Source organism: Ursus americanus, chromosome 17 (genome assembly GCF_024610735.1).
Source record: "Ursus americanus isolate L20-20 chromosome 17, mUrsAme1.1.p, whole genome shotgun sequence".
Taxonomy (NCBI): Eukaryota; Metazoa; Chordata; class Mammalia; order Carnivora; family Ursidae; genus Ursus; species Ursus americanus.
In genome coordinates, this window is record NC_142143.1 from 21,934,484 (window position 1) to 21,958,460 (window position 23,977).

Consider the following 23,977-nt stretch of genomic DNA (forward strand, 5'->3'; position numbering starts at 1 on the left):
ATATATGTCAAGAAAACGTATTGAGTGCATGTTTTGAGTACAATTCTATAGTATGAACTTAATAGAGTACAAGAAGATGCAAGCTCTCCGCAGATCATAAATCTATATTCAATCCTATCAAAGAAAAGAAGACATATGAAAATGACTGAACTGAACAGCACAACACATTTACAAGTGGAAGTGAGAAGATAAACTGAACAGTTTCTATCAATATATATAGATAGAGATGGATGGATGTACCCAGAACCAGATAGAGGGATGTGATAAGAGGACACTTTCTGAAGAAGGCTTTGCATAAAGGTTTAAGGGTCGTTAAAAAAATATGGGCAAGTGAATTGGAGGCCAAAAATCCCAATAAAGACTAATGAAATATATATAGGAACAGTAGCTTGACATTAGCTACCAAATTATCTTGCCCAGAACAATTAGTGTTAAGGGGGCTAGAAGAAACAAACTGGACAGGAACAGAGGTAGCAGAATGATGGAAGGTAAAAAGCCTTATAAACAGCTGCACCTGATGAGCCTGGGTTTATCACGATTTATAATGTGGTACTTTTGTGTCCCAACTGAAGGTGGCAAGATGAAAATAGAGATAGTTACTCTAGCAGTTCTGTACCAAGATTAGGAGAGATGGAGAACACATCTTAGAAAGCTGCTATCAAATATAAAGAGATGACAGCATGAACCACAGTAAATACTACAGAATGAGAGGGGAAAAGGTAGACCGAAAGACTAGGTCAAAGATGGATTGGACTTAAGACCAAAGAAAGAAAGGAGAATCAATGAAGAGGAGACTAGAATGATGGCAGAGACAGGAACAATAAAGAAAGTGGGATTAGGATCTTATCTGAGAAGGTGAAAATTTAAAGAATTTCATTTTTTTAGGACTACAAATTTCAGGAGGCTGAATATACTTTTTTCCCTAGTTCTGAATTTTTCCTGCATAGGACTTCTGAAGAACAGGAAAATATAAAATAAATGGTCTTTACAAGTAAAATAAAATAACATAAAATAAAAGTAGGGCCTTTACAAAGTTCACCCCACAGACCTCAAAATTTTATGAAGCCATAAATACACACTTAAAAATTAAGAATTCAAAATATATGAACTTTAAACCATAAGGCAGTAAACCATTCATAATCATTATAACAATCAATTACAGTTATATTAAATGTGCTCCTGGAAGTTGAAAGAAAAAGCTCTTCCTGTAGAAATGAGAAAAAGAAAACCCTATTTCTATAACCAAATCATAAAACCACAAAATTACAACCAATTTTAATAATAAACAAAAGCGTACCTTTAATGTTCCATCAGCTGAACAACTAGCCAAAAGCTTATCATCTGGTGAAAATCTGCAATGATTGACTGAATTTGTGTGGCCAAACATGGTATTTCGACATTCTTTTTGATTCAAATCCCAGAGCTATTTAAGAAAGAAAAAGATAACTAAAAAACTAGTACTGAATAAGGAAAAGTTAGAAATCCCATAACGTTCCTTCCCTCCCATTTAAGCTTTTTCAATTACAGAAAAATGTTCAACTCATAGTAATGCAAAGGTGTCAAACACAAAGGTAAACTTGTGATTACCAAGTAATGGGACAGCCCTTAGATCAGCACCTAAATCTGTTAAGGGACCAAAAGCTTACCTAGGCTTTTAGTCTGAGCACTAAGTAACTAAATAATTACTGCTTATTTTAACAAAGTAGTTTGGAATCGTTATTATTTTATTCAGCTCTCTAATAAGTAATACATAAAATGCTACCAAATTTTTTAGTTGCTGGGTTACCCAAATGGTCATTTCTAAGGTTTCCCAATGCAAATCCTGACTCTACTTATTAGGCTAAAATCTATTAATGCTCTAAATAATGACTTGAAAAATACGAAGATAGCAAAGATAGATATAAATACATTTGACAGGAAATATAAGAGGCTTGAAGAGCAAGTTAACACCTCTAGGAAGCAACCAACCAAATCCAGAATCCACAGGACAAATGACTCAATTTCTCTAAGTAATCAAAAGAGGCAGAGGGAAAGGAGAACTTCTATAGAATAAAAGAGATTTACAAGACATAACAACTAAATGTCACCTGAAATTTGTATTGATTCCAACAAATTTATGGCAGAAAGATATGGTTTTGGGGGGGCATTTGGGGACTCAGTCAGTTAAGCATCTGCCTTTGGCTCAGGTCGTGATCAGGGTCCTGGGATTGAGCCCTACATCAGGCTCTCTGCTCAGTGGGGAGACTGGTTCTCCCTCACCCTCTGCCCTGCCCCTGCTTGTGCTCTCACTCTCTCTCTCAAATAAATAAAAGTCTTTAAAAAAAAGAGATATATATTTTTTTAAGAATGATGGGGAAGGGCACCTAGATGGGTCAATCAGAGGAGTGTGTGACTCGATCTTGGGATTGTGAGTTCAAGCCCCACGTTGGGTATAGAGATTACTAAAAATAAACAAACTTAAAAAAAAAGAACAATGGGGAAAAGTGAACATGGACTAGACAGATCACAAAACTATTATTATGTTAGGTGTGACAATGGCATGGTACTTCGGTTTAAGACCTCAAATATGCCAAAAAAAAAAGGGGGGGGGAGGATGAAGAATAAAATAAGATTGGCAAAATATTAGTAATAGTGAGAGCTAGACAACGGATACCACAAGCTTTTATTATTGTATTCTCTCCTTTTAGGTATGTTTGAAAAGTGAATAAAATATAAATAAAAAGGGCTATAATCCTCTCTGGGGATTTATGCTAACTATATTAAACATGGAAGAAGAAATCATCCATCCCCAAAATTAATATTGACAAAAATCCTTTGGAAATGACCAGTGAGGTAAGTCCTGTTCTTCATGTCCACCTCCAACCTAGACTTCTTTATCCTAGTTCCAGGTAAATCCAATTTTTCAGATACGGCAAGTCACATGGGGCAGCTTCAGATTTACATATTTTCATTGCCTTCTCTCAGCTCAAGAGTCACAAGAAGTGAGTTCTAATTGTCCACGTGGTAATACAGGTGTGGTATGGCAGATCTTAAAGTAAAACTTGTCCTTAATTAAAATTGTTGACTAACCAATAGAACCCATAGATCTCTCTTAGCTCTCACATCCTAGAGCTTTTTGTCTGTAATTAAAATGAGGAAACATAAATTTCTTCACCCTACAAAATGTTAATAAGAAACATCGAAAATTAATCATAAATAATACAGAAGTCTTAGTTTTTTAGAGATGGATTTATTCAATAAGGTAAAGCATATCTGAGGAAAATGAGCTATGATTATAAGACTACATTAGTCTGTTATTTTAAACCAATCCAGTGTTTTCAAATTGGGCTATGCAGGCTTCTAGGGATTCCAGAAACATGTCTGAAAGGGGCTACTAGGAGGAAATAAGAGAGGGAACAAGCGAGTGTACAAAAGCAAGCTTAGGGGCACTTGGGTGGCTTTGTCAGTTGAGTGTCTGACATATGCTCAGGTCATGATCTCAGGGTCCTGGGATAGAACCCCGCATCAGGCTTCTCGCTCAGCGGCTGAGCCTGCTTCTCCCTCTCCCTCTGTTCACCCCCAACTCCCCCACGCATGCACACACACTCGCACACACTCTTTCTTTCAAATAAATAAATAAAGTCTTAAAAAAAAAAAAAATCCAAGACCACACCCCACTTCAACCAGAGCAATGGGCTTTATCTCTTACACACTGAGCTTCTCTGTAAGTTTTCTTTTGGAGGAAAAAAAAAAAAAAAGATAAAGTTTCAGCTTCCTGAATTGAAGGGGAAAGGGAGGACAATTTTCAATATTTTCTAAAGTTTTTTAAAATACTGTACTTAAATGTCAAACACAGAGTCTATGAGGTTTTTCAAACTGAAATGGTTTGCCCAACCCTCCCAAAAATATAATGTCCCTTTGCAAAGATGGTGTGACATTAAAAAAGACAGGGCAGAAACCAAACCAAAAAACAATCCAAAGGAAGTTAGTGAATCCTTCTGGAACCCCCGAGAATTTGATCTAGCTATCTTCAATATGCCACTTCAGAGAAGAAAAAGATATAATCTTTTATAATTTGTAACTACAAAGCATTATCAAACATATATGAAATGCATATCTGTTTTTGGTTTTAGTTTCTTTTTTTTTTTTCCTATCAGCACCTTTTTTTTCCTTCCTCCTTCTAATAACAGAACCTCTCTTCTGAATCAAGCCCCACCTATAATTCAAGTAGAGCTGACCTCACCTCATTTGTCCCATTTCTACATGGATAAATTTGTAATCTTTGACCAATTCAAGGATTCCATCCTACCGGCCCACTAGGGTTATTTAACAATGAGCATATAAGCCAAACCAGTTCAAATAGTCTTCTTTAAAATTAAATCTATGGGACCTGGGAAAAAGTAAGTTTCTCCTCCTCTGTGACTATAGCTATAAGACCCATGTAAGCCTGTAAGTGAGAACAGCCATATTTCCTGCCACACAGAAAGAACATGCCTGAACCAACAAAGAGAGAAACAGAGCCTAAAGATGGAGAGGAGATTAGGCTCCAAGAATATAATTTAAGCATCTGGAATCAGTTATGCCTAAAGCCATGCTCCCCCTAGACCTTTCAGTTACATGAACTAATAATTTCTTTTTTTTTTTGGCTTAAGCTAGTATGGAAGTTCCTATCACTACAACCAAAAGAGCCCTGATTAATACAAGAGAAAATCGAAAAAGATGTTCTGATGCATCTATCAAATTTGTTTACACAATTCTCATTATCCACACTTACTTTGAGGAAGCAGTCACTTGATGCAGTGGCTAAGAGAAGGTAATGACTGTTGTTGGTAAAGTGGCAGCAGTTGACTTGCTCTGAGTGCTCATCATAGATATGCACTAGTTCCCCTGTCATAGAATTCCAGATCTAAAGAGAATAAAGAATAAAATTTACAACTACCCCTTACTATGAAAGGGAGAACAGAAGAGCAAACAGATGTGAGCTGTTTTGTGGCAGATTTTCCCAGTTGGATATGAGGCTAATGAATACCCACCCCTTCTCTAAAATATGTCCGTATTTTTCCAGGATGTTTTTTAAAAAATTACTTGCAAGTCTACACGTGTGCCCTTTTATAGCACAATTAGAATCCCATGAAAACTTTACATTCTTCAAGGGCAAGACTGCATATGTTCACATGAATGACAGTAGACAGAGAAGTACTATAAAAGGGATGGAATAATGGACTTTAGATCAGAAGGATTAAGTCCAAGTCCTGGCTCTACCATTTACCAGTCCTTAATTTATCTACATCACAGTTCCCTCCTCTGTAAAATGAGTATACTTATACCCATCCTACACAATTCAAGCTACCAAATGAGATAAAGGACATGCTAAGTTTACTGCTGACTTCAAGGTATCAATAAAAAGTAAAGGCAGATGGATCAGTGAAAAAAATTAAGGCTTTAGATTCTGAGGGAAACCTAGCTTTGCACCCTGGCTCCCTTACTTATCAGTTAATGTGAGCTTGGGCAAATGACTTCATCTCTGAACCTATTTCCTCACCTGCAAAATGGGATCAATACTTATTCTGCAAGTTGTAGTGAGAAATTGATACTGTAATATAACAGAGTGTGTAGTATAGGGCCTCACACAGTGTTAAATTCCCAAGTAGAAGTAATCATCATTCTAGTTACTATGTAAGACAACAAAGCAGTGTGTTCTAACAACAAACAAAAGAAATAAATTACCCAGTCTTCACTGGGCTCTGAACTTTTCGGAGGTATTAATGTCCCTCCCACAGTATTTTTTTTTTTTTTAATTTCTAAGTAAGCTCTATGCCCATTATGGGGCTCGAACTCATGACCCCAAGATGAAGTATCACATGCTCTATCACCTGAGCCAGCCAGGCATCCTGCATTTTTTAAATCTTATCAAAGCACTCACCAGAGGTCCAAAGTATTTATTTTTAGAAAGTTCTTTAATAGACATTTGCACCTCTTGTTTTATATTTTGAGTACTTAGAAAATAGAAACTCAGTGTTATCTCCTTTTATTCCACATAGCTCTGACTTTGGAACTGCGCAAGACTGGCCAACTCCAAGTGTGACTCGGTAGTGGCTATGGAGTTAATCAACTGGTTGGTTGCAAAGCCACCTAGAGTTCAATCTATCAAGAAGTAGGTTTTTCCAAGGTCTTAATTTGTCTGGACACTCCCAAGTCTTCTTCAAGTAGGTACAGACCCCAGGAAAACTTCCAAACCAATTTTCTTGCTCCCAGGTCCACTAAGACCCACCCCATCTGGCCAGTTTCAACAGTTCTTCCTTCTTTCCTCCCTCCCTCCTTCTTTCTTTATCCTTCTCTTTCTTCCCCTCTCCCTCTCCTATTTATCTGTCTGCCTATTTATTTGCAGTACTCCCACCAAGTCAGGATCCACCTCTTTTTAAAAAGCCTAAAGCAAGGGGCACCTGGGTGGGTCAGTCGGTTGGGCATCCAACTCTTGATTTGGCTCAGGTTATGATCTTGGGGTCATGAGATCGAGGCCCAAGTCAGGCTCCACACCCAGTGGAGACTGGGATTCTCTCTCTCCCTTCCCTGCTCACACATGCACATGCTCTCTTAAAAAAAAGAAAAAAAAAAAAAAAAAGCCTTAAGTGAGGTGTTTGGGGTGCCTGAATGGCTCTGTTGGTTGAGTGTCCAAATCTTGATTTGAGCTCAGGATCATGAGATGAACCCGGCATCAGGCTCCACACAGCATGAAGCCTGCTTAAAATTCTCTCTCTCTCTCTCTTTCTCTCCCCCCGCCCCTCCCCCACCCCAACCTCCCCACTCTGCACTCCCTCTCTAAAAAAAAAAAAAAATCTGGGTTGCAGTTCATAAATTATGTATTTTACAACAGGAATCCAATCTCAGACAGTAATTTTGTGCAGCAACACTTTCAATCACAATGCCCTCAAAGATTCCAACTGATATTTATCCCATAGACCTATCAATAATAAACAGCAGGGAAATTCATTAATTTGTAATTGTTTCTCCCAGCTGTCTGGTAAGTATCTCAGGCTGAGAAACCTAGACATTTTTGCTGGTGCTTAAAAATAGTGTTAATTTGCAGTGGATAAAAACTGGTTTGCCTCAAGTTAGTAGATCAATAGGCAAGAGTCCTTTACCCCTACTTACCCTAGTCCCTCTACTATGGAAGAAGAAAATGAATTCTATGGTAATTACAACTGAAGAGAAAAATATTTCCGTACCTTCACTTTTTTATCCACTGAGCAGGTTGCTATAAATCTGTCATCTGTAGAGAATGCACAACAAAGCACTTCATCCTCATGAGCCTTGATTTCTAGCAGTTTCTCTCCTGTTTCAGCTTTAAACACCTGCACAAGCAACAATAAAGTTTTTTACCATAAACCAATGGCCACCATTCGAAAAAATCTTTCTTTAAAAGATCTTAATCCACATTATTTTGCAATAGTAATGAACTTTGGCAAAACCACTCCAAAAAACAGAGTATCTGTCAGAATTTATATGCCTTAACATACAGAACTATCCCTTATTAAATGTTTGTAGGATCAATAAAAAGAGTTAGCAGAGTATAGCTTCAGTTCTTGAGATTAGTTTGGCGAAAGTCTTTTTCTTTTTTTTTTTTTAGTTTGGCAAATTCTTAAACAGAAAACAGTTCATTCAGTATGTTTTCTTTCTGGGGCTCAAAAGCCAAAATTAATAAAATTAGTAATAAAGCACACATATAAAAATAAGGTTTATAGTCATAATCTTGCAAAGACTAAACCTAATCTAAATATCAAAGTTTTAGCTAATCTGATCCTGTTTCCTTCAAAATCAAAAGGCAGAGCACAAATTTAAAGAAAACCACTCATTCATGTATCCCAAAAACAAACGAGAACTTAAATTCCTTCAAGCACCTTAGGAAATATCTAGTCCAATTCCTATTTATAGGCAGAAATCTGTGTCTGAACCTGTGATAAAGTAGGTATTTTGGGGCGCCTGGGTGGCACAGCGGTTGAGCGTCTGCCTTTGGTTCAGGGCGTGATCCCGGCGTTATGGGATCGAGCCCCACATCAGGCTCCTCTGCTATGAGCCTGCTTCTTCCTCTCCCACTCCCCCTGCTTGTGTTCCCTCTCTCGCTGGCTGTCTCTATCTCTGTCAAATAAATAAGTAAAATCTTTTAAAAAAAAAAAAAAAGTAGGTATTTCACTTAATCACTGTTTTTTAATCAGAGCTCTGTCCACTGTGCTATGGAGTCCTTACGTCTTTTAACAATTTGCATTCCCTCATTACGCTTAGAGGGCGCATGGATGACAGTAGCTGACCGCTAGGGTAAAAGGTACTTTTATGTCACCTGGCAACTTTAAAATTATGAAAACACACAACCACATCTTCTAAATTTCCAGAGAAAGCTTTCATAAAATGTTTAAGAGATTTGGATTTCTCTACTTCTAATGTGCAATTTTCTTCAATTTTCAGATTTAAATATATTCTAATATGCACAGTATTGGGTACACGCCTCTTTGAATTTTTCTCAAGAGATATGTTTTACCTGTAAGGTTTTATCAACTCCACAAGAAGCTATTCTTTGACCATCCTCAGAAAAGCAAGCATGGTAAACAGCATCTGTATGGGGGCGGACAACTAAGCGGGAAAGATTCTTGATGTTTTTTTTGTTTCTACATACAAGGAGAAAATGAACAGAAACCCAGTAAGTAAAAGTAATTTTTTTCAGTAATAAAGTAAACTGCCTTTTAACATTGTTGTGTTGCCAAAAATACAAAATTCTTAAAATTAAGTTACCACCACGTAAATGACAGCACATATCTCCTGAAGGAAAAAAGCATTACGAAAGTGGCTTTTTAAGAGAAATGCTACCCTATATAAAGCAACCTGTCAGGTGCTGCAAATGTCTCTGAGTTGGGAGAAATCTAACTAATCAAATACATGTTGCTTTCTATTTTCCTTTGATACATTAATGATAACATGTGCAGAGAAAACATTATGTAAGGATACCTTCAAAAAAATCTCCATTGTTTTTAAAGGGAAAGAAGCCAGGGCGCCTGGGTGGCTCAGTAGGTTAAGCAACCCGACTCTTGATTTCAGCTCAGGTCATGATCTAGGGTTGTGAGAGTGAGCCCACCACACGACTCCATACTGGCCATGGAGCCTGCTTGAGATTCTCTCTCTCCTTCTGCCCCTAGTTGCTCTCTCTCTCTCTCTAAAATAAAAATTTTTTAAAATAAAGAAGCCATAGCAAAACGAAGCTCATTCCCTAACTAAAGTATGACACTACACCCACCGTTAACGATGACGTACTTTTTTTTTTAAGATTTTATTTATTTGAGAGAGAGCAAGTGAGCAAGCGAGCACACGAGCAGGGGGAAGGGGCAGATGGAGAGGGAGAAGCAGGCTCCCCACTGGGCAGGGAGCCCAATGCAACTCAGGGCTTGATCCCAGGACCCTAGGATCATGACCCGAGCAAAAGGCAGACGCTTAACCGACTGAACCACCCAGATGCCCCACAATGATGTACTTTAAATTTGCTCTTCTCTAACCACAATTATTCATAGAGGAAAAAAAGATAAGGCAATATCATTTTCTTTGTATCTTAATCTACTGAATACTAACTATTCCACTAGTGCAGTTAATATGTTATTTCTCATGGGTTAAAGGGGTAAAGTATCAGAACAGTGTCAGAATTTCATATACAAACACCCCAGTCACTTTGAGTAAAATAAATATGTTAACTGGCATTGTGCTTATTTTAGGAGTCAGATAAAGAGCAAATCTACTTCTACTACTTATTAGGTATGTAAACTTAGGCAAATTATTGAACCAGTAAGTTTCCATTTCCTCATATGTACAACAAGAGTAATGATACCTGCTCTAAACAGTGCCTGGCACGTAAGGATGCCACTGTTATTATTCTTTAAAAATATTAAGCACACTCTACTCCTGAAACCAATATTACACTATATGTTAACTGATTAGGATTTAAATAAAAATCTGAAAAATATTAACTACACACAAGATAGACCAAATGAAAAAAGGGAACACAAAAGGTAAATCAGACTTAGCTCTTGCCTAGAAAGTATTATAGTTTACTAGAAGCAATGAAACAAACACCTATAAGAACTAAAGTGATGAGAACCTAGAAGAAAACCAGGTAAATTACTAGCAAAGATTAAAATATTAGACTAAAAAAGTACTCTCTCTTTCCCCTTGTTGTAACTACTCAATTCCCCAAAGGTCAGAAAAGTGACTGTCGCAGTGATGGGCTGTAACAGATGGCCAAAAAGTATTAAAGAAATAACAAATGAATGCATGAACAAATAATTTCTTTGAAAGCTATAATTCAGTCAAATTTAAGCTTATAGCAATCTAAACCTTTCTACAGGAAAAAAAAAATCCTTGTACTCAAGTAAAGCATTCTTTGAATACGACCTGGTCAAACCCAGTTAAAAGATTCAGCTGTGAATGACTAACCATTCTGTGAAAGAACATCACAAGTTGAAACGCAGTTGATGGAATGGGAAGAAAAAAAAAAAAGAAAAGCAAGAAAAAGCAAAAAAAAAAAAAAAAAAAAGTCAACAAGTCATAAGAGAACATGAACTAAACCTATGCTCATTTGATTATCAGACCAAGTATTAATTCTATTTCAACCACTAACCAACACATCATTTCAGTCGATCTTCCACAAATTTCTTTTGCAAACCAACTACCAATTATATGGACCAGGCAAAATGCTAAATGCCATTCTTAATAACTAATATTTATTGAGGACTTTCTATGAACTAGATATTGTTCTAAGCACTCTCTGTGTGTGTATATGTTTGTATACACACATACCTCATTTAATCTTCTCAATAATGCTATGAAAGAGCACTATTAGGTGAGAGAAGTTTAATAACTTTCCCTCATTATATAAAACCAATAAAGCAGGGCTGGGTTTCAAGGCCAAGCAGTCTAGAACCAAAGTCTGTTAATTTTAACCTCCAAACTATTCTAAACTACAGAATGTATGGACTAGTAACAGAGAAAAATAGGCCATCACCATAAAGTGAAACAAATGCTATGATATAAAGTGAGCAAGTATTCTACAATACAGACAGGTTTACCCTAGCTTCAATGAATTAGGGAAATCACCCACGGCAACCTATTTGGAGAGAGGGCCCAGGACTAATAAATATTGCAGATATCAACCTAGAGTTCAATTCAGATATAAATTATACATGTGAAAAGACAACCATTCATGTTCATTATTTCTAGCTATAAGAGAAGCATGGCATACAGAAGGCGCATGGAAAATAAAGCTAGACAGACCCAGGAATTAAATTCCATTCAACAAGCTACACGAGCTGAGTCAAGTCTCAACATCTCTGTGCCTCACTTTTCTCATTTATAAAATAAAGCAAATAATATTTACCTTCTAAGGTTTGAAGATAAAATGAGTAATGTGAACATATTGTATAGAACAGGCATTAAAAAGATGAGTTAACCATCTCCTTTTTCTAATTGATAATATTAAGGCAAGAGCAAAACTGAACAGTCTCTTTTAGGAGTTAAAATAATCAAAATTCAGTGGAAGTTTAATCAGGGCTATGTGAAAGGCAAAGGGCTAATCACTTTATATCCAATATCTCATTTCAATCTTCACAAAAATAATATCTCAAAGAACTGCTATCTCTATTTTATATATGAAAAAAGAACAACCTGTAATTTGTTTCAAATCACAAAACTATCAGGTTTCAGAACTGAGACGCCAATCAATGTTTGTGGCTTCAAAGCCCATGTTCTTCACTAATAAACTATGTTACAATAAGTAAACCATCTGGTATTATTATTTAGTATGACTGGTCAAAATGCCTACAGGCAAACATCTATTTCTATGGACTCTGAAAATATGTATTTCTCCTATGCTCACTTCTCCAGAACTTTTCAATAAGTAAGAATGCTTATTAAAAGTTCCAGCCCTTTCCAAAGTAGTTAAATCTTCCTGGAGTGAACTTATTCACTACCTGAAAAATAATGGCACAGTTAGCACTCCACTCCCTTTGGTTTCTCCTAACCTACTTACATCCACTCCAGGTAAAGCACTCCATGATCGACCTCCTGCTTGGCCTGCAGCTTAGCTTGCTGATAAACTTCTGAAGTTTCTGGTTCACAGAGACCCAGTTGTACAATATTAGGAAATGGCTGTCGTCCAAGAAGATGTCCATTTAAAGATAAAAATTCCTGGAAATTTTCACAGACTGCACAATCCTATGAACAAACTGAAATCTCTTAGAAATATAACCAGAACCAAAATCTGACATTTTTCTGTTTCTGTGATCTTGTCACTTTAAAGGCTTAAATGAGATATTCTCTATGTGAGCTAAAATTAAATAACCAACCATGAGGTAACAAATATATGGTGACCCTCTCCAGATTTTTAAACACAGTATAAAAATCTCATTATCCAAGTATTACTTTCTTAATACATTCTTGTGTAAAAAAACAAAAAACAAAACAAAACGAAAAAACCCAGTGGTCACTTTACTTCCTCAACTTTCAAACCTCAATCCCATCTACATTCCCAGTAGGCTAAGAAGCAAAATAATGAGAATAATCTACGGTCAAAGTGAGGAAATTATGTCTCTTTGTCCTTTTTTATTCTGTTCATCCCCACTATTAAACCTAGAATTAAGTGACAAAATGAACTGCCTTTTAAGAACTTATTTTTCATTCCAATTATACCTTTTCATCCAATATATGCCTGTATTCCACAAATTCATGAATCAGATGAGCAGGGCCTACAAGTTCAGTTTTTGCTTTAATCCAATCCAGGGAAAACATTAAAGCACAAAGTTCCTCAAAAGAAAAAAAAAAAAAAAGATGAGGATACTGTTAAAGACATCAAAGAATTTTTTTTTTTAAAGATTTTATTTATTTATTCGACAGAGATAGAAACAGCCAGCGAGAGAGAGAACACAAGCAGGGGGAGTGGGAGAGGAAGAAGCAGGCTCCCAGTGGAGGAGCCCGATGTGGGGCTCGATCCCATAACGCTGGGATCACGCCCTGAGCCGAAGGCAGACACTTAACCGCTGTGCCACCCAGGTGCCCCGACATCAAAGAATTTTAACTCTACCATCCTTATCTTTTTTTTTAAATAAAGATTTTATTTATTTATTTGAGAGAGAGAGCACAAGCAGGGGTTGGGGGGGGCAGGGGAGAAGCAGACTCCCAGCTGAGCAGGGAGCCCGACTCAGGGCTCAATCCCAGGACCCTGGGATCATGACCTGAGCCAAAGGCAGACGCTTAACTGACTGAAAGAAACTTAGCAGATAACTAGAATTTAAGGACAAAAAGGAAGCTATTTTAAAAGGAACCAAAGAAACATAAAATGGACCACACACCTTAAATCAAAATAAATTTTAGCTGGATTAAACACTTAAATATAAAATAGAAAACCTCAAAAAATTCTAGAAGATACAAGTAAATATTTTTGTAACCGTAGGATGAAGGAAACGTTTATAAACATGACACCAAAGCAAAAGTACAAAAAAAAAAAAAAAAAATAAGAGATGTGCACTTAACTACATAAAAACTCAAAAACCTTCAATATAGTTGAAAACAATATAAATAAAATTTGACAAAAAAGAAAAATATTAATTTACAGCACATATGATAGATGAGGGCTTAATATTTTTTTATAGAAAATTCTAATAAAATAAGAGAAACACCTTAACAAAAAAATAGGTAAAAGCAATGAATGAGACTAAATGCACAGAATAAAAGGTACAAATGGCCAAAAACCTCAGCAGTAATCTAAATGAAACAACAAAGATTCAGCGTTTTTTAATATCAGATTTCTAGGGACGCCAGGGTGGCTCAGTCGGTAAGCATCTGCCTTCGGCTCAGGTCATGAACCCTGGGTCCTTGGGTCGAGCCCCACATCAGCTCCCTGCTCAGTAGGGAGCCTGCTTCTCCCTCTGCCTGCCATTCCCCCTGCTTGTGTGCTCTCTCTCTCTCCCTCTCCCTGACAAATAAATAAAAACTTAAAAAAAAAAAAATCAGATTTCTAAAGACTAAAAGCAGCAATAAGAATATTAGCTGGAGGGGCGCCTGGGTGGCACAGCGGTTAAGCGTCTGCCTTCGGCTCAGGGCGTGATCCCGGCGTTATGGGATCGAGCCCCACATCAGGCTCCTCCGCTAGGAGCCTGCTTCTTCCTCTCCCACTCCCCCTGCTTGTGTTCCCTCTCTCGCTGGCTGTCTCTATCTCTGTCGAATAAATAAATAAAATCTTTAAAAAAAAAAAAAAAAGAATATTAGCTGGAGTCAGAGGAAATGAACACTCTCACATACTGTGGATAGTGATGTAACTCAAAGCACCCTTCTGGAGGACAGTCTGGTAATCTGTATTAAAATTCTAACTGTACATACCATTTGACCCAGAAATTACACTTATAAAAATGTGTCCTAAGAAAATAATCAGACAAGTGTGCTTAAGCAATCTAACTGTCCATACGCCAACTGATCAATATACAATGAAATAGTACGCAGCTTCAAAAACCTTTCCACTCTACGTAAATTCAGGTAAAAAGACGACCATGAAATACAGTTAAGTGTGAAACAAAAGAGATATAATACTATTTCTATTATGATCCTATTTTGGGTTTAAAGAACAAGTATGTGGGGGCGCCTGGGTGACTCAGTCGGTTAAGTCTCTGACTCTTGATTTCGGCTGAGGTCATGATCTCGGGCTTGTAGGATCAAGTGCATCAAGCTCTGCACTGGGCTTAGAGCCTACTTGGGATCTTCACTCTCCCTCTGAGCCTCCCCCTGCTTGCAAATGTACTCTCTCTCTCTCTAAAAAAATTAAGATTAAAATTAAAAAAAAAAAAAAGAACAGGTATGTGTACCTGAGCAGCAAAACACTCTGGAAAACTACACACAAAAGCATTAGCAATAACAGTCATTTTCACTTTCCTTTTAGTTTTTTTCCCAAATTTTTCCAATGAAAAAGCCTTTAAAAATTAGAAATTATCTTAAAAAATCAGGAAAAAAAGGCTAAAAAGGTAAGAATAAACTGAATCCTCTCACACTATCATACATACCAAGTTTTAAAAAGATGTACTGACCCAGTAATCCCACTTCAAAAAATTTTCAAAGGAAATAACATAGGTGCAAAGACAAACAACATTGTTCATTACAGCGTCATAAAGGCAAAAAACTGAAAACCTAAATGTGCAACAATTACAGTTTAAGTAAATTTGGCACAGATATTTATTGGAATACTTTCATTCCAAAGTGTACATTATTAAACGTAAACTATATTTTGCTAGGTGAAAAAAACGGGGTATAAGAATACACCATTTTTTTTAAACGAGAGAGAACATACCTAAGTATAGATAAATTACTCAAAATACAAATGGTTTTCCAAAATGTTAACATTTTGAATAGTTGGTAGTCATGATTTCAAATGTAATCTATGTGGTGATGATTCCCAAATTTTACTTTTAGTCCATAATTTCCCCCCAGAATTCCAGATTCATATACCCACTATATACTCATTATTTCCAGTCAGAAGTCTTAATACATATGAGACAGTATTTTCAAAACAATTTTCCCTTTAGGCCCTGAAAAATACCCGGTCTGCCCACAGACATCCCAACCTCAGTTCAGGGCAACTCCATTCTTTCTGTTGTGCAAGCTTGGAGTCATCTTACAATGCACACCAAATCCATCACAAATCATGATGATTCTGTATCATCACTTTCTCCTTCCGTGCTGAGCACTTACTACTCCCAACACAGGGTAAATTTACCTCCCTCCCCACAGAATGTAAGCTCAATGACAGCACGGACTTTGTGCCTATGGTATATCTTCACAACGAAGACTAGTGCCGTAGCTAACAGGCACCCAATAAACACTTGCTGAATGAAGGAATATAACTTCCCATTCTCCATTTCCTCTCAAAGCCTAAAAACACAAATCCATACTGCCCAAAAAGGAAAGCTACTGGTAAGAAAAGAGCGAATTTTTAGGTGGTTCATTTACTACAGTTACTAAGGTACCTTTTTAAATCACCATAGGTAAAAAGTATAACAAAAACAAAAATACTTACATAGGCTATAATCCTATTTTTACTAATAAAAGAAAATTCTAAACATAGGATGAAATAAAAGTGAGATAAAAATAATAATTTTTAGGGCACCTGGGTGGCTAAGTGTCTGCCTTTACCTCGGGTCATGATCCTGGGGTCCTGAGTTGGAGTCCCACTTAGGGCTCCCTGCTCTGCAGGGAGTCTGCGTCTCCCTCTGCCCCTCCCCCACTCGTTTTCGTGCGTGCGCTCTCTTTCTCTCTCTCTCTCAAATAAATAAATAAGAGTTAAAAACCAATAATAAGTTTTAAATGGGTCACCTTACTTTGTGCATATTGGCACTAGCCATGTGGTAGGCCAGAAAATTGTACCAATACATGCAGTCCTCCTGATCTGGTGAAAGAGTATGTGGCTGGTAATGTTTCTGGAACTGAGTGATTATCTTCTTATGCAGATCCTGAAACCCAAATGAAACATTTTAGAGGACAGAAACAATTTCATAACCTAAGCATCACAGTAACTACAGCTTACAAAGCTTTTTAAAAGTGTGCAGAGAATCTACCCACAAAATACTTATTAATTACAAAAGGAAAAAATCAGTAGCTTCACAGTGGAGAAACTAGCAGGTACCACTTTAACCAAGTGATCAACATTAACATCACTGACAACAAGACATATCGACACCCTGATATGATGCACTAAGAAGGACGCAACACGACTTCTGTAGTACTCTTGCCAAAAATATATAACCTTACTCTAGTCATGAGAAACCATCAGACAAACCCAAACTAAGGGACATTATACAAAATAACTGGCTAGTATTCTTTAAAAGTGACAATGAGGGGGCGCCTGGGTAGCGCAGTCGTTAAAGCGTCTGCCTTCGGCTCAGGGCGTGATCCCGGCGTTCCGGGATCGAGTCCCACATCGGGCTCCTCCGCTAGGAGCCTGCTTCTTCCTCTCTCACTCGCCTGCTGTGTTCCCTCTCTCGCTGGCTGTCTCTCTGTCACATAAATAAATAAAATCTTTAAAAAAAATAAAAATAAAAAAATAAAAGTGACAATGAAAGATAAAGAAAGCAAAGAATTTTCAGAGACTTGAGGAAATTAAGGAAACATGACAATTATACGCAATATGGGATCTTTTTTTTTTTTTTTTAAAGATTTTATGTGTTTATCTGACAGACAGACAGCCAGCGAGAGAGAGGGAACACAAGCAGGGGTAGTGGGAGAGAAAGAAGCACGCTTCCAGCAGAGTAGGGAGCCCGATGCAGGGCTCGATCCCAGGACTCTGGGATCACATCCTGAGCCGAAGGCAGACGCTTAACAACTGAGCCACCCAGGCGCCCCACAATATGGGATCTTGATCTGAACCACAAAAAGGGCATTAGAAGGAAAGCTAGCAAAATCTAAATAAAATCTGTGAGTTATTAACAGTAGTCTAGCATTGTCAATTTTCTGTTTGATAACTGTATTATAATTATGTAAGATGTTAACATTAGGGGAAGCTAGATGAAGGTACATGAATAAAACTCTCTCTGCTGTTTTGCAACTTTTCTATAAGCCTAAAATTATTTCAAAATAAAAAAAATTTAAAAACGTACAAAGATGCAAGTACCTGAAGCTGGTTGCGATTCTTCTCTATAAGGAAATCTACTTGAAGATCATGTAAATAATAAGAAAATGATTTTCCATTCCGATCACAGAATAAGAGAGACTTATTAACAAACTCCTGCAGTATGTCTTCAACTTCTTCAGTTTCCATGTCCCAGAGAATACACAACACCTAGAAATCATTTTAAGCATTGAATATACCACAAAACTACAATTACCAGGACTGCAGATAAGGTGTTAACACACATGCACACACAAATCGTATCTTAAAGCCCTGAATAACAGTACCTCCACTTCATATGAAGAAGCTCAACTATTCGTCAAGATAGAAAATAGAAGTCAGATGCTTCTCCAGCCTCACTAGAACTGAGAATAGGAAATAATCTGAGTTCAACATCAAGCTCATGATGGAGACTAAGAGCTGTGGGATGTTTACACCCCCTCACCCCACCTCAGTGACACAGGTCTTAACCTTCTGATATCCTCTGTAACAACATCCTTGGTACTGTATCAAAAGTTACATGCCATAAATATCCAAGGACAAGGATTGTTGGTCCTTCTATTACCTTTGTAGGCACCTTAACATCCTTCTGAAGGATGGAAAGATCTGTGTAATAATCTTTGATGTCCTCTCTGAGCATTTCAACACTTATAGACATGGCTTCATCCAGAGCCTCATAATCATAAGAAGAAGATTTCCTTATTCTCTTAAACTGCTTATTCTGAAGTTGCCTGAGGTAGTAATCCCAACGGTTGGGAAAATCACGTAAAAGTGCACCAATTAAAGACACTACAAGAGGAGAACCTAAAAACAGAACAAAACAACAAAGTCACTGCATTAATATTGTCTCATTTCAAAATTACCACTGAGTCACTCTATTCTTAAACAATCTCTGCATGTTATCCAAAGCCTTAAAATATTTATAACTCTTGGATTCACTTTAGATATTTATTCTAATAAAGCCATTAGAAATAAGAAAAATTCCTCTAAGGATATTCATAACAGCATTATTTAAAATAGTGAAAAATCTTAAACAATAACAGAGAAATGACTGAATAAATTGAAGTTACCACAATATTATGCCATTGGTAATTTTTTTCAAAAGATACTTAATGACATGAGAAATGTTCAAGATTTGCTATATGAAAAGGCAAGATTCAAATTATGTATTCCACTGTAATCTCAATATTTTTTTCAAAGTTTTATATGTCCTAAAAGACTGAAAGAAATGCTCTCATGACACTAATAATTATCAAATTATGGGTAAATTCTTTTTTTTTAATCATTTCACACATTTTTTCAAATGTCTCAAAATGGAAATGCATCACCTTTATAACGAATACAAAGTGTTCTTTTCTAACATATTTCTTAAGTCAGTTAACTCAATTGGAGTGCCCGGGTGGCTAGTCAGTTAAGCATACGACTCCTGGTTTCTGCTGAGGTCATGATCTCAGGGTTGAGATCATGCCCCAGGCGTGGCTCCCCACTAAGTAGGGAGTTGGCTACCCCTCTCCCTCTCCCTTTGCCCCTACCCCTTGTGTTCATGTGTGCAGCTCTCTCTCTCTCAAATAAATCTTTTTTTTAAAAAAGTCAATTAGGGGCGCCTGGGTGGCTCAGTCGTTAAGCGTCTGCCTTTGGCTCAGGGCATGATCCCGGAGTTCTGGGATCGAGCCCCGCATCAGGCTCCTCCGCTGGGAGCCTGCTTCTTCCTCTCCCACTCCCCCTGCTTGTGTTCCCTCTCTCGCTGGCTGTCTCTCTCTGTCAAATAAATAAATTTTTTTAAAAATAATAAAAAATAAATAAAAAAAATAAAAATAAAAAAGTCAATTAACTCAAAACCAAGTATCTATTTGATGGCAAAAGAAACAAGGTCTACTGAAGTATTAACAACAGTGGAAGAAGTAATGTTAAGAGCTGACAGATGTGACTTTTTAAATTTCTGTATGTCAAATAAATACTATAAATGAAATTAAAAAGCAGACAAAAAACTAGGGGAAAGTATTTGCAAAAATATGGCAAAGAGCTAATAGCTTCAATAGTTAGAATGTCTAAAAATCAATTAAAAATACTTCTATCACAAAGAAAAATTGAGTCAAGGATAATTTCTTGAAATGCAAATATTCAATAAACCAGCAAAAAGTTTAACTTCACTAATAAAAAATGCAAATTAAGAGGACAACACCAGTTTTTACCTATCAAATTAGAATACTATTTTTATAAGATCCCAACCAAAAAATGTATAACTGTCTCTGATTCTCACTATATTTTTTATTCTTTGGCAGAAGTCATGTCTTCATCTAACCCTTCCCACTAACATATTATGGGCGTTCATTAAATATTATTTTAATGAATAAATGAATACCAAAATATTATTATCTACTTAGGGTGTCAGAGAAGAACCTAAAATACTAAATATTCTAGTAAAGATTCTGGATGTTCATGTGCTAAATATTCAATAGCTTAATTCACAAAAGGGCAAAATTAATCTCTCTATAATTCCTTCATACACAAAATAACCATACCTTTACATTCTTTTATAATACTGTGAGCTTGCTCTGGCAAATCTGCTTTCTTCATACTAACAAAAAGGGATAAAATTTCAAGTCCTTTTTCTTTTCCTAAGCCACTCTCCACAGAGACTACGTATTTAGGACCTGCAACAAAATCACAAGATATAATAAATAATTTGGTTTAAATATATTTAAATCTAATTGAATTAAAACATAAAGGAAGTAAAAAGTAAATTAGTCCTTACCCATTACTGAATCTGTAACGCTCTTGTCTCTGGTTGTAAGAAGAATTTGACACTGATTGTCAAAAGCTTTTAATACCCAAGGATCCCAAATATCATCCAAGATCAACAGAGACCTAGTTAAAAAAAAAAACAAAAAAAAAAAACTATTGAATCAGTAATGACATTTATTATTTTAAGCCTCTTTTAAAAAAGGATAATGCCACCTTAAAAAAGGATAATGTCTTAAAATTTACAAAATAAAGATGCCTATTTCATGGCTCTTCCTCTTTTCTTTGCTATATTCCTTTCACAATATACTGAATCAAATAAGGACAAAAAATTAGAGACTTTCCTCTCTTCCCACCCCAAAACAATGAATGCATTTTAAAGTTAGGGAACCTATAAAAAGTGAACTGTGTGTACCTTGTAGGTGTTAAAAATTGGTTGCCGAGTGCCTTAAAAGAAGTATCCAGGTAATGAGATTTTTCTAATTCAGTCTTAAAGCACCAAAACTAAATGAGAACTGGGCTCAGGTTAGCATTAGAATCAATCATATAACAATAATGATAGTTGACCATTTTTTACCTACAAAACTAGCAATTTCATATGTTCCAACCTGATAAAATGCACTAGCAAGAATACTACCCTTCATTTGGTACACTAGCGGGGTTTTTTCCCCATCCATAAATCAGTTTGTTTATTTCTAATGACAAAGAACCTCTGTGCGAATTCTTGATTGGTTTCTCCAAAAACTTTTTTGAGCTCAGCAGAACAGATGGAGAAAAAATACAACTAAAAGCTGATAGCATAATTATACACTAGCATTTTTATTCTAATGGCACACTACATCTGTGCACTACAAAAAAAGATTCTGGGTACACATACAGCCTGGAAAATTGCAAAAGTATAAACCAAAATGCTGAGAGAGAGACAAAAAGAATGACTTTATAAGCCATGGTCTGATACATCTGATAGCACTTACAGTATTTTTCTAAATAGAAATCACTTTCATTTTCGCACAGTAGGGAAGCAGGACTAGGGAAAAGTTACTGCACAAGTGGTAATATTTAGTGGTCTTGAGGCCCCTGGGGGGTTGAGTTGGTTAAGCACCTGACTCTTGATTTCAGCTCATGTCATGATCTCAGGGTCGTGAGATGGACCACCGCGTCGGGCTCCATGCTGGGTGTGGAGCCTGCTTGAGATGCTTTCTCTCTCTCTCTCTCCCTCTGCTCCTTCCTCATCCCTATCTAACAAAGCAAAGCAAAGCAAAACAAAACAAAACAAAACATAGTGGTCTCGATCCCATTTCCTCAGGAAAATCAATACCAGTGGCTACCAAGAGAAGGGAACAAGAACAGAGGGATCTGGAAGAGAAAGAAACCAGAAAGGAGCTTGTCCTCTGTAGAATCACCTAAGAGGCTTTTCCCAAATTACTACTCTCACCCAATATTCTGATATTAATCCCCTTACCAATTTAAGAATCACAGCCATATTCAGCCACTGCTACATATGAAAGTGTACTGCATCATCAGCTGCACCAAGGCATTAAAAAAAAGTTTAGAGCCATTACCTAATTGTCACCCAATTTACTGCTGAACTCCCAGGGAAGGCTTAATTCATCCTTGTACTTGCAGCACTTGACCCAGAACCTGGCACAACACTCGATGTTGGTTAAATGAACCAACGAAAGAATGGCTGTTAGATCAGGGAGATCAAACTGTTGACTGAATCCCAGCTGATTAACTACTGATTAGTTACTAAGCTACTGTCTGCCTTCTGGCTAATGAAAACTGTGAAACAGTTGATAACAGTGTCTGGCACATAATTATAATGATATTTATCGAATGAATTAAAATAAATCAAACTCTTCAAGTTCACAGAAGTAGAAGAATTACATATATATATGTAAAAAAAAATATATATATATATACACACACACACACACATATACACACCCCAAAACTAAGACAACACAAGAGAAGGGTCCCATTAAATAAATAATCCTTTTACCAGGTGCCTACCTTTATTCAGTCTCTTGTTCAATGTCATCCATTAGAAATAACAGATTCAAAGTAAGAAGCTTGCATTTTCTAGCAAAGACCCCTCACAAACTCACTTAAGAAATACTTCTTGAGTACCTCGGTGGTATATAAGAGGCAACATAGTAGGTAGGATGCAAAGAAAAGTAGCAATTCCAGGCCAACGGCAGCCATTTTTTAATATAAGACAAAGAACAGCAGAAAAGCAATGCTTCATTCCTAGATCTCTACTGAACAGCAAGAAAAGATATGACATTCTCAAAATGTCAGTAGTTAAATCTCATTGGGACTTCATGCACCAACTAAATTTGACTATCTGTACCTTGGGTGTTTGCGCAGCATCAGAATGCGAAGACGGTCTTTAGCCTCTTCGATATTGAGTGGAAGCCTCTGAGAGAAACTCTCATCCTGATCCAACCGTGTGCAAAGATTCTGCAATTTCATCAGAAGTCCAGATTTGTCTTGTTTCCCAACTGAAACCCAGTGCACACCCCCTGGGAAACAACCTAGTGAAGAAAATAATAATAAACGTAAGGCCTTTGAACAACAGTCCTCCTTTGAAAGATTTTAGTGACAAGTAGCAGATTTGTTCCAATTTTCAATCTCACCTTATCTTCAATTTCTCTTGATTCAGGGTATAAATTTTGCTTGTAGAGTATTGTTGAGCTTTATAACCTGAATCTAAGAAAAGCTGAAGATGTGAAGAAACTGAAGTTTGAAGTAAATCTGCTGTTTATCAGTAAAATCTTACCAAACAATTTACAGTCTCAGTCCTATGTCATCAGTGATCACTGTACAACACAGTTTCTTAACCTTAGTACTCTTGACATTTTGGGCCAGATAATTCTTCGTTGTAAGGAACTTTCCTATGTATTGCAGGATGTTTAACAGTCTTCCTGGCTTCTACCCACCAGATGCTAGTAGCATTCCTCCACCCTGGTTATGACAACCAAAGATATTTCCAAACATTGTCAAATGTCCCTTTCAGGGCAAAATCACCTCTGACTGAGAACCACTAATATCCGGGAACACGTAACTCATTCATTATAGTGCCCATATAGAAACGTAAAGTAGGAAGTTAGGTTGAAGTCTGGCTCTACTGCTTACTGGCTATGCAATCCTTAGCAAATAACCTCACTTTCATCTGTTATACTGGAATAAGATGGTTTACCTTACCTATTTCAGAGTTACTGTGAGAAATTAACGATAAATCATACTGAATTTGCTATGTCAACTGTAAGGGGTTATAACAGACAGGATTATTAATGATATGGATGTAAGAGCACCTTGCAAATATTAAGCTCTGAACTTGTTGGCACCATATAAGAATGGACATTATTATTACTGTTACTATCAACTGTTATCATCATTATTATTGTTAATTAAGCCATAGTATATCATTAAATACCTATTTTTACTTACATAGGTATAAGGAACCAAAAATCTTAAGCCTTTATAGACTATACTTAATCAGTTCCCCCACATAAACACAAAAAAATGCTAGAGGGGTCCCTGTGTGTAAATATGGTGAGCAGTAGCATTAGAACA

General features: G+C 36.7%; 1 protein-coding gene across 8 annotated transcripts in view; it reads right to left on the minus strand.

Moving 5' to 3' along the window:
• The window catches only part of APAF1 (apoptotic peptidase activating factor 1), a 79,896-nt gene that overhangs the window by 42,599 nt on the left and 13,320 nt on the right, over positions 1-23,977 (minus strand). For all 8 annotated transcript variants that reach the window (XM_087868832.1, XM_087868837.1, XM_087868836.1 and 5 more), the window contains 12 exons: positions 22,752-22,935; positions 20,412-20,524; positions 20,179-20,310; positions 18,222-18,460; positions 17,660-17,827; positions 16,371-16,502; positions 12,700-12,813; positions 12,041-12,225; positions 8,513-8,639; positions 7,206-7,331; positions 4,754-4,885; positions 1,298-1,423 (listed from right to left, as the gene is read on the minus strand). In XM_087868832.1, the coding sequence (XP_087724958.1) occupies positions 1,298-1,423; positions 4,754-4,885; positions 7,206-7,331; positions 8,513-8,639; positions 12,041-12,225; positions 12,700-12,813; positions 16,371-16,502; positions 17,660-17,827; positions 18,222-18,460; positions 20,179-20,310; positions 20,412-20,524; positions 22,752-22,935 (1,778 nt within the window). The remainder of the gene's footprint in view (positions 1-1,297; positions 1,424-4,753; positions 4,886-7,205; positions 7,332-8,512; positions 8,640-12,040; positions 12,226-12,699; positions 12,814-16,370; positions 16,503-17,659; positions 17,828-18,221; positions 18,461-20,178; positions 20,311-20,411; positions 20,525-22,751; positions 22,936-23,977) is intronic.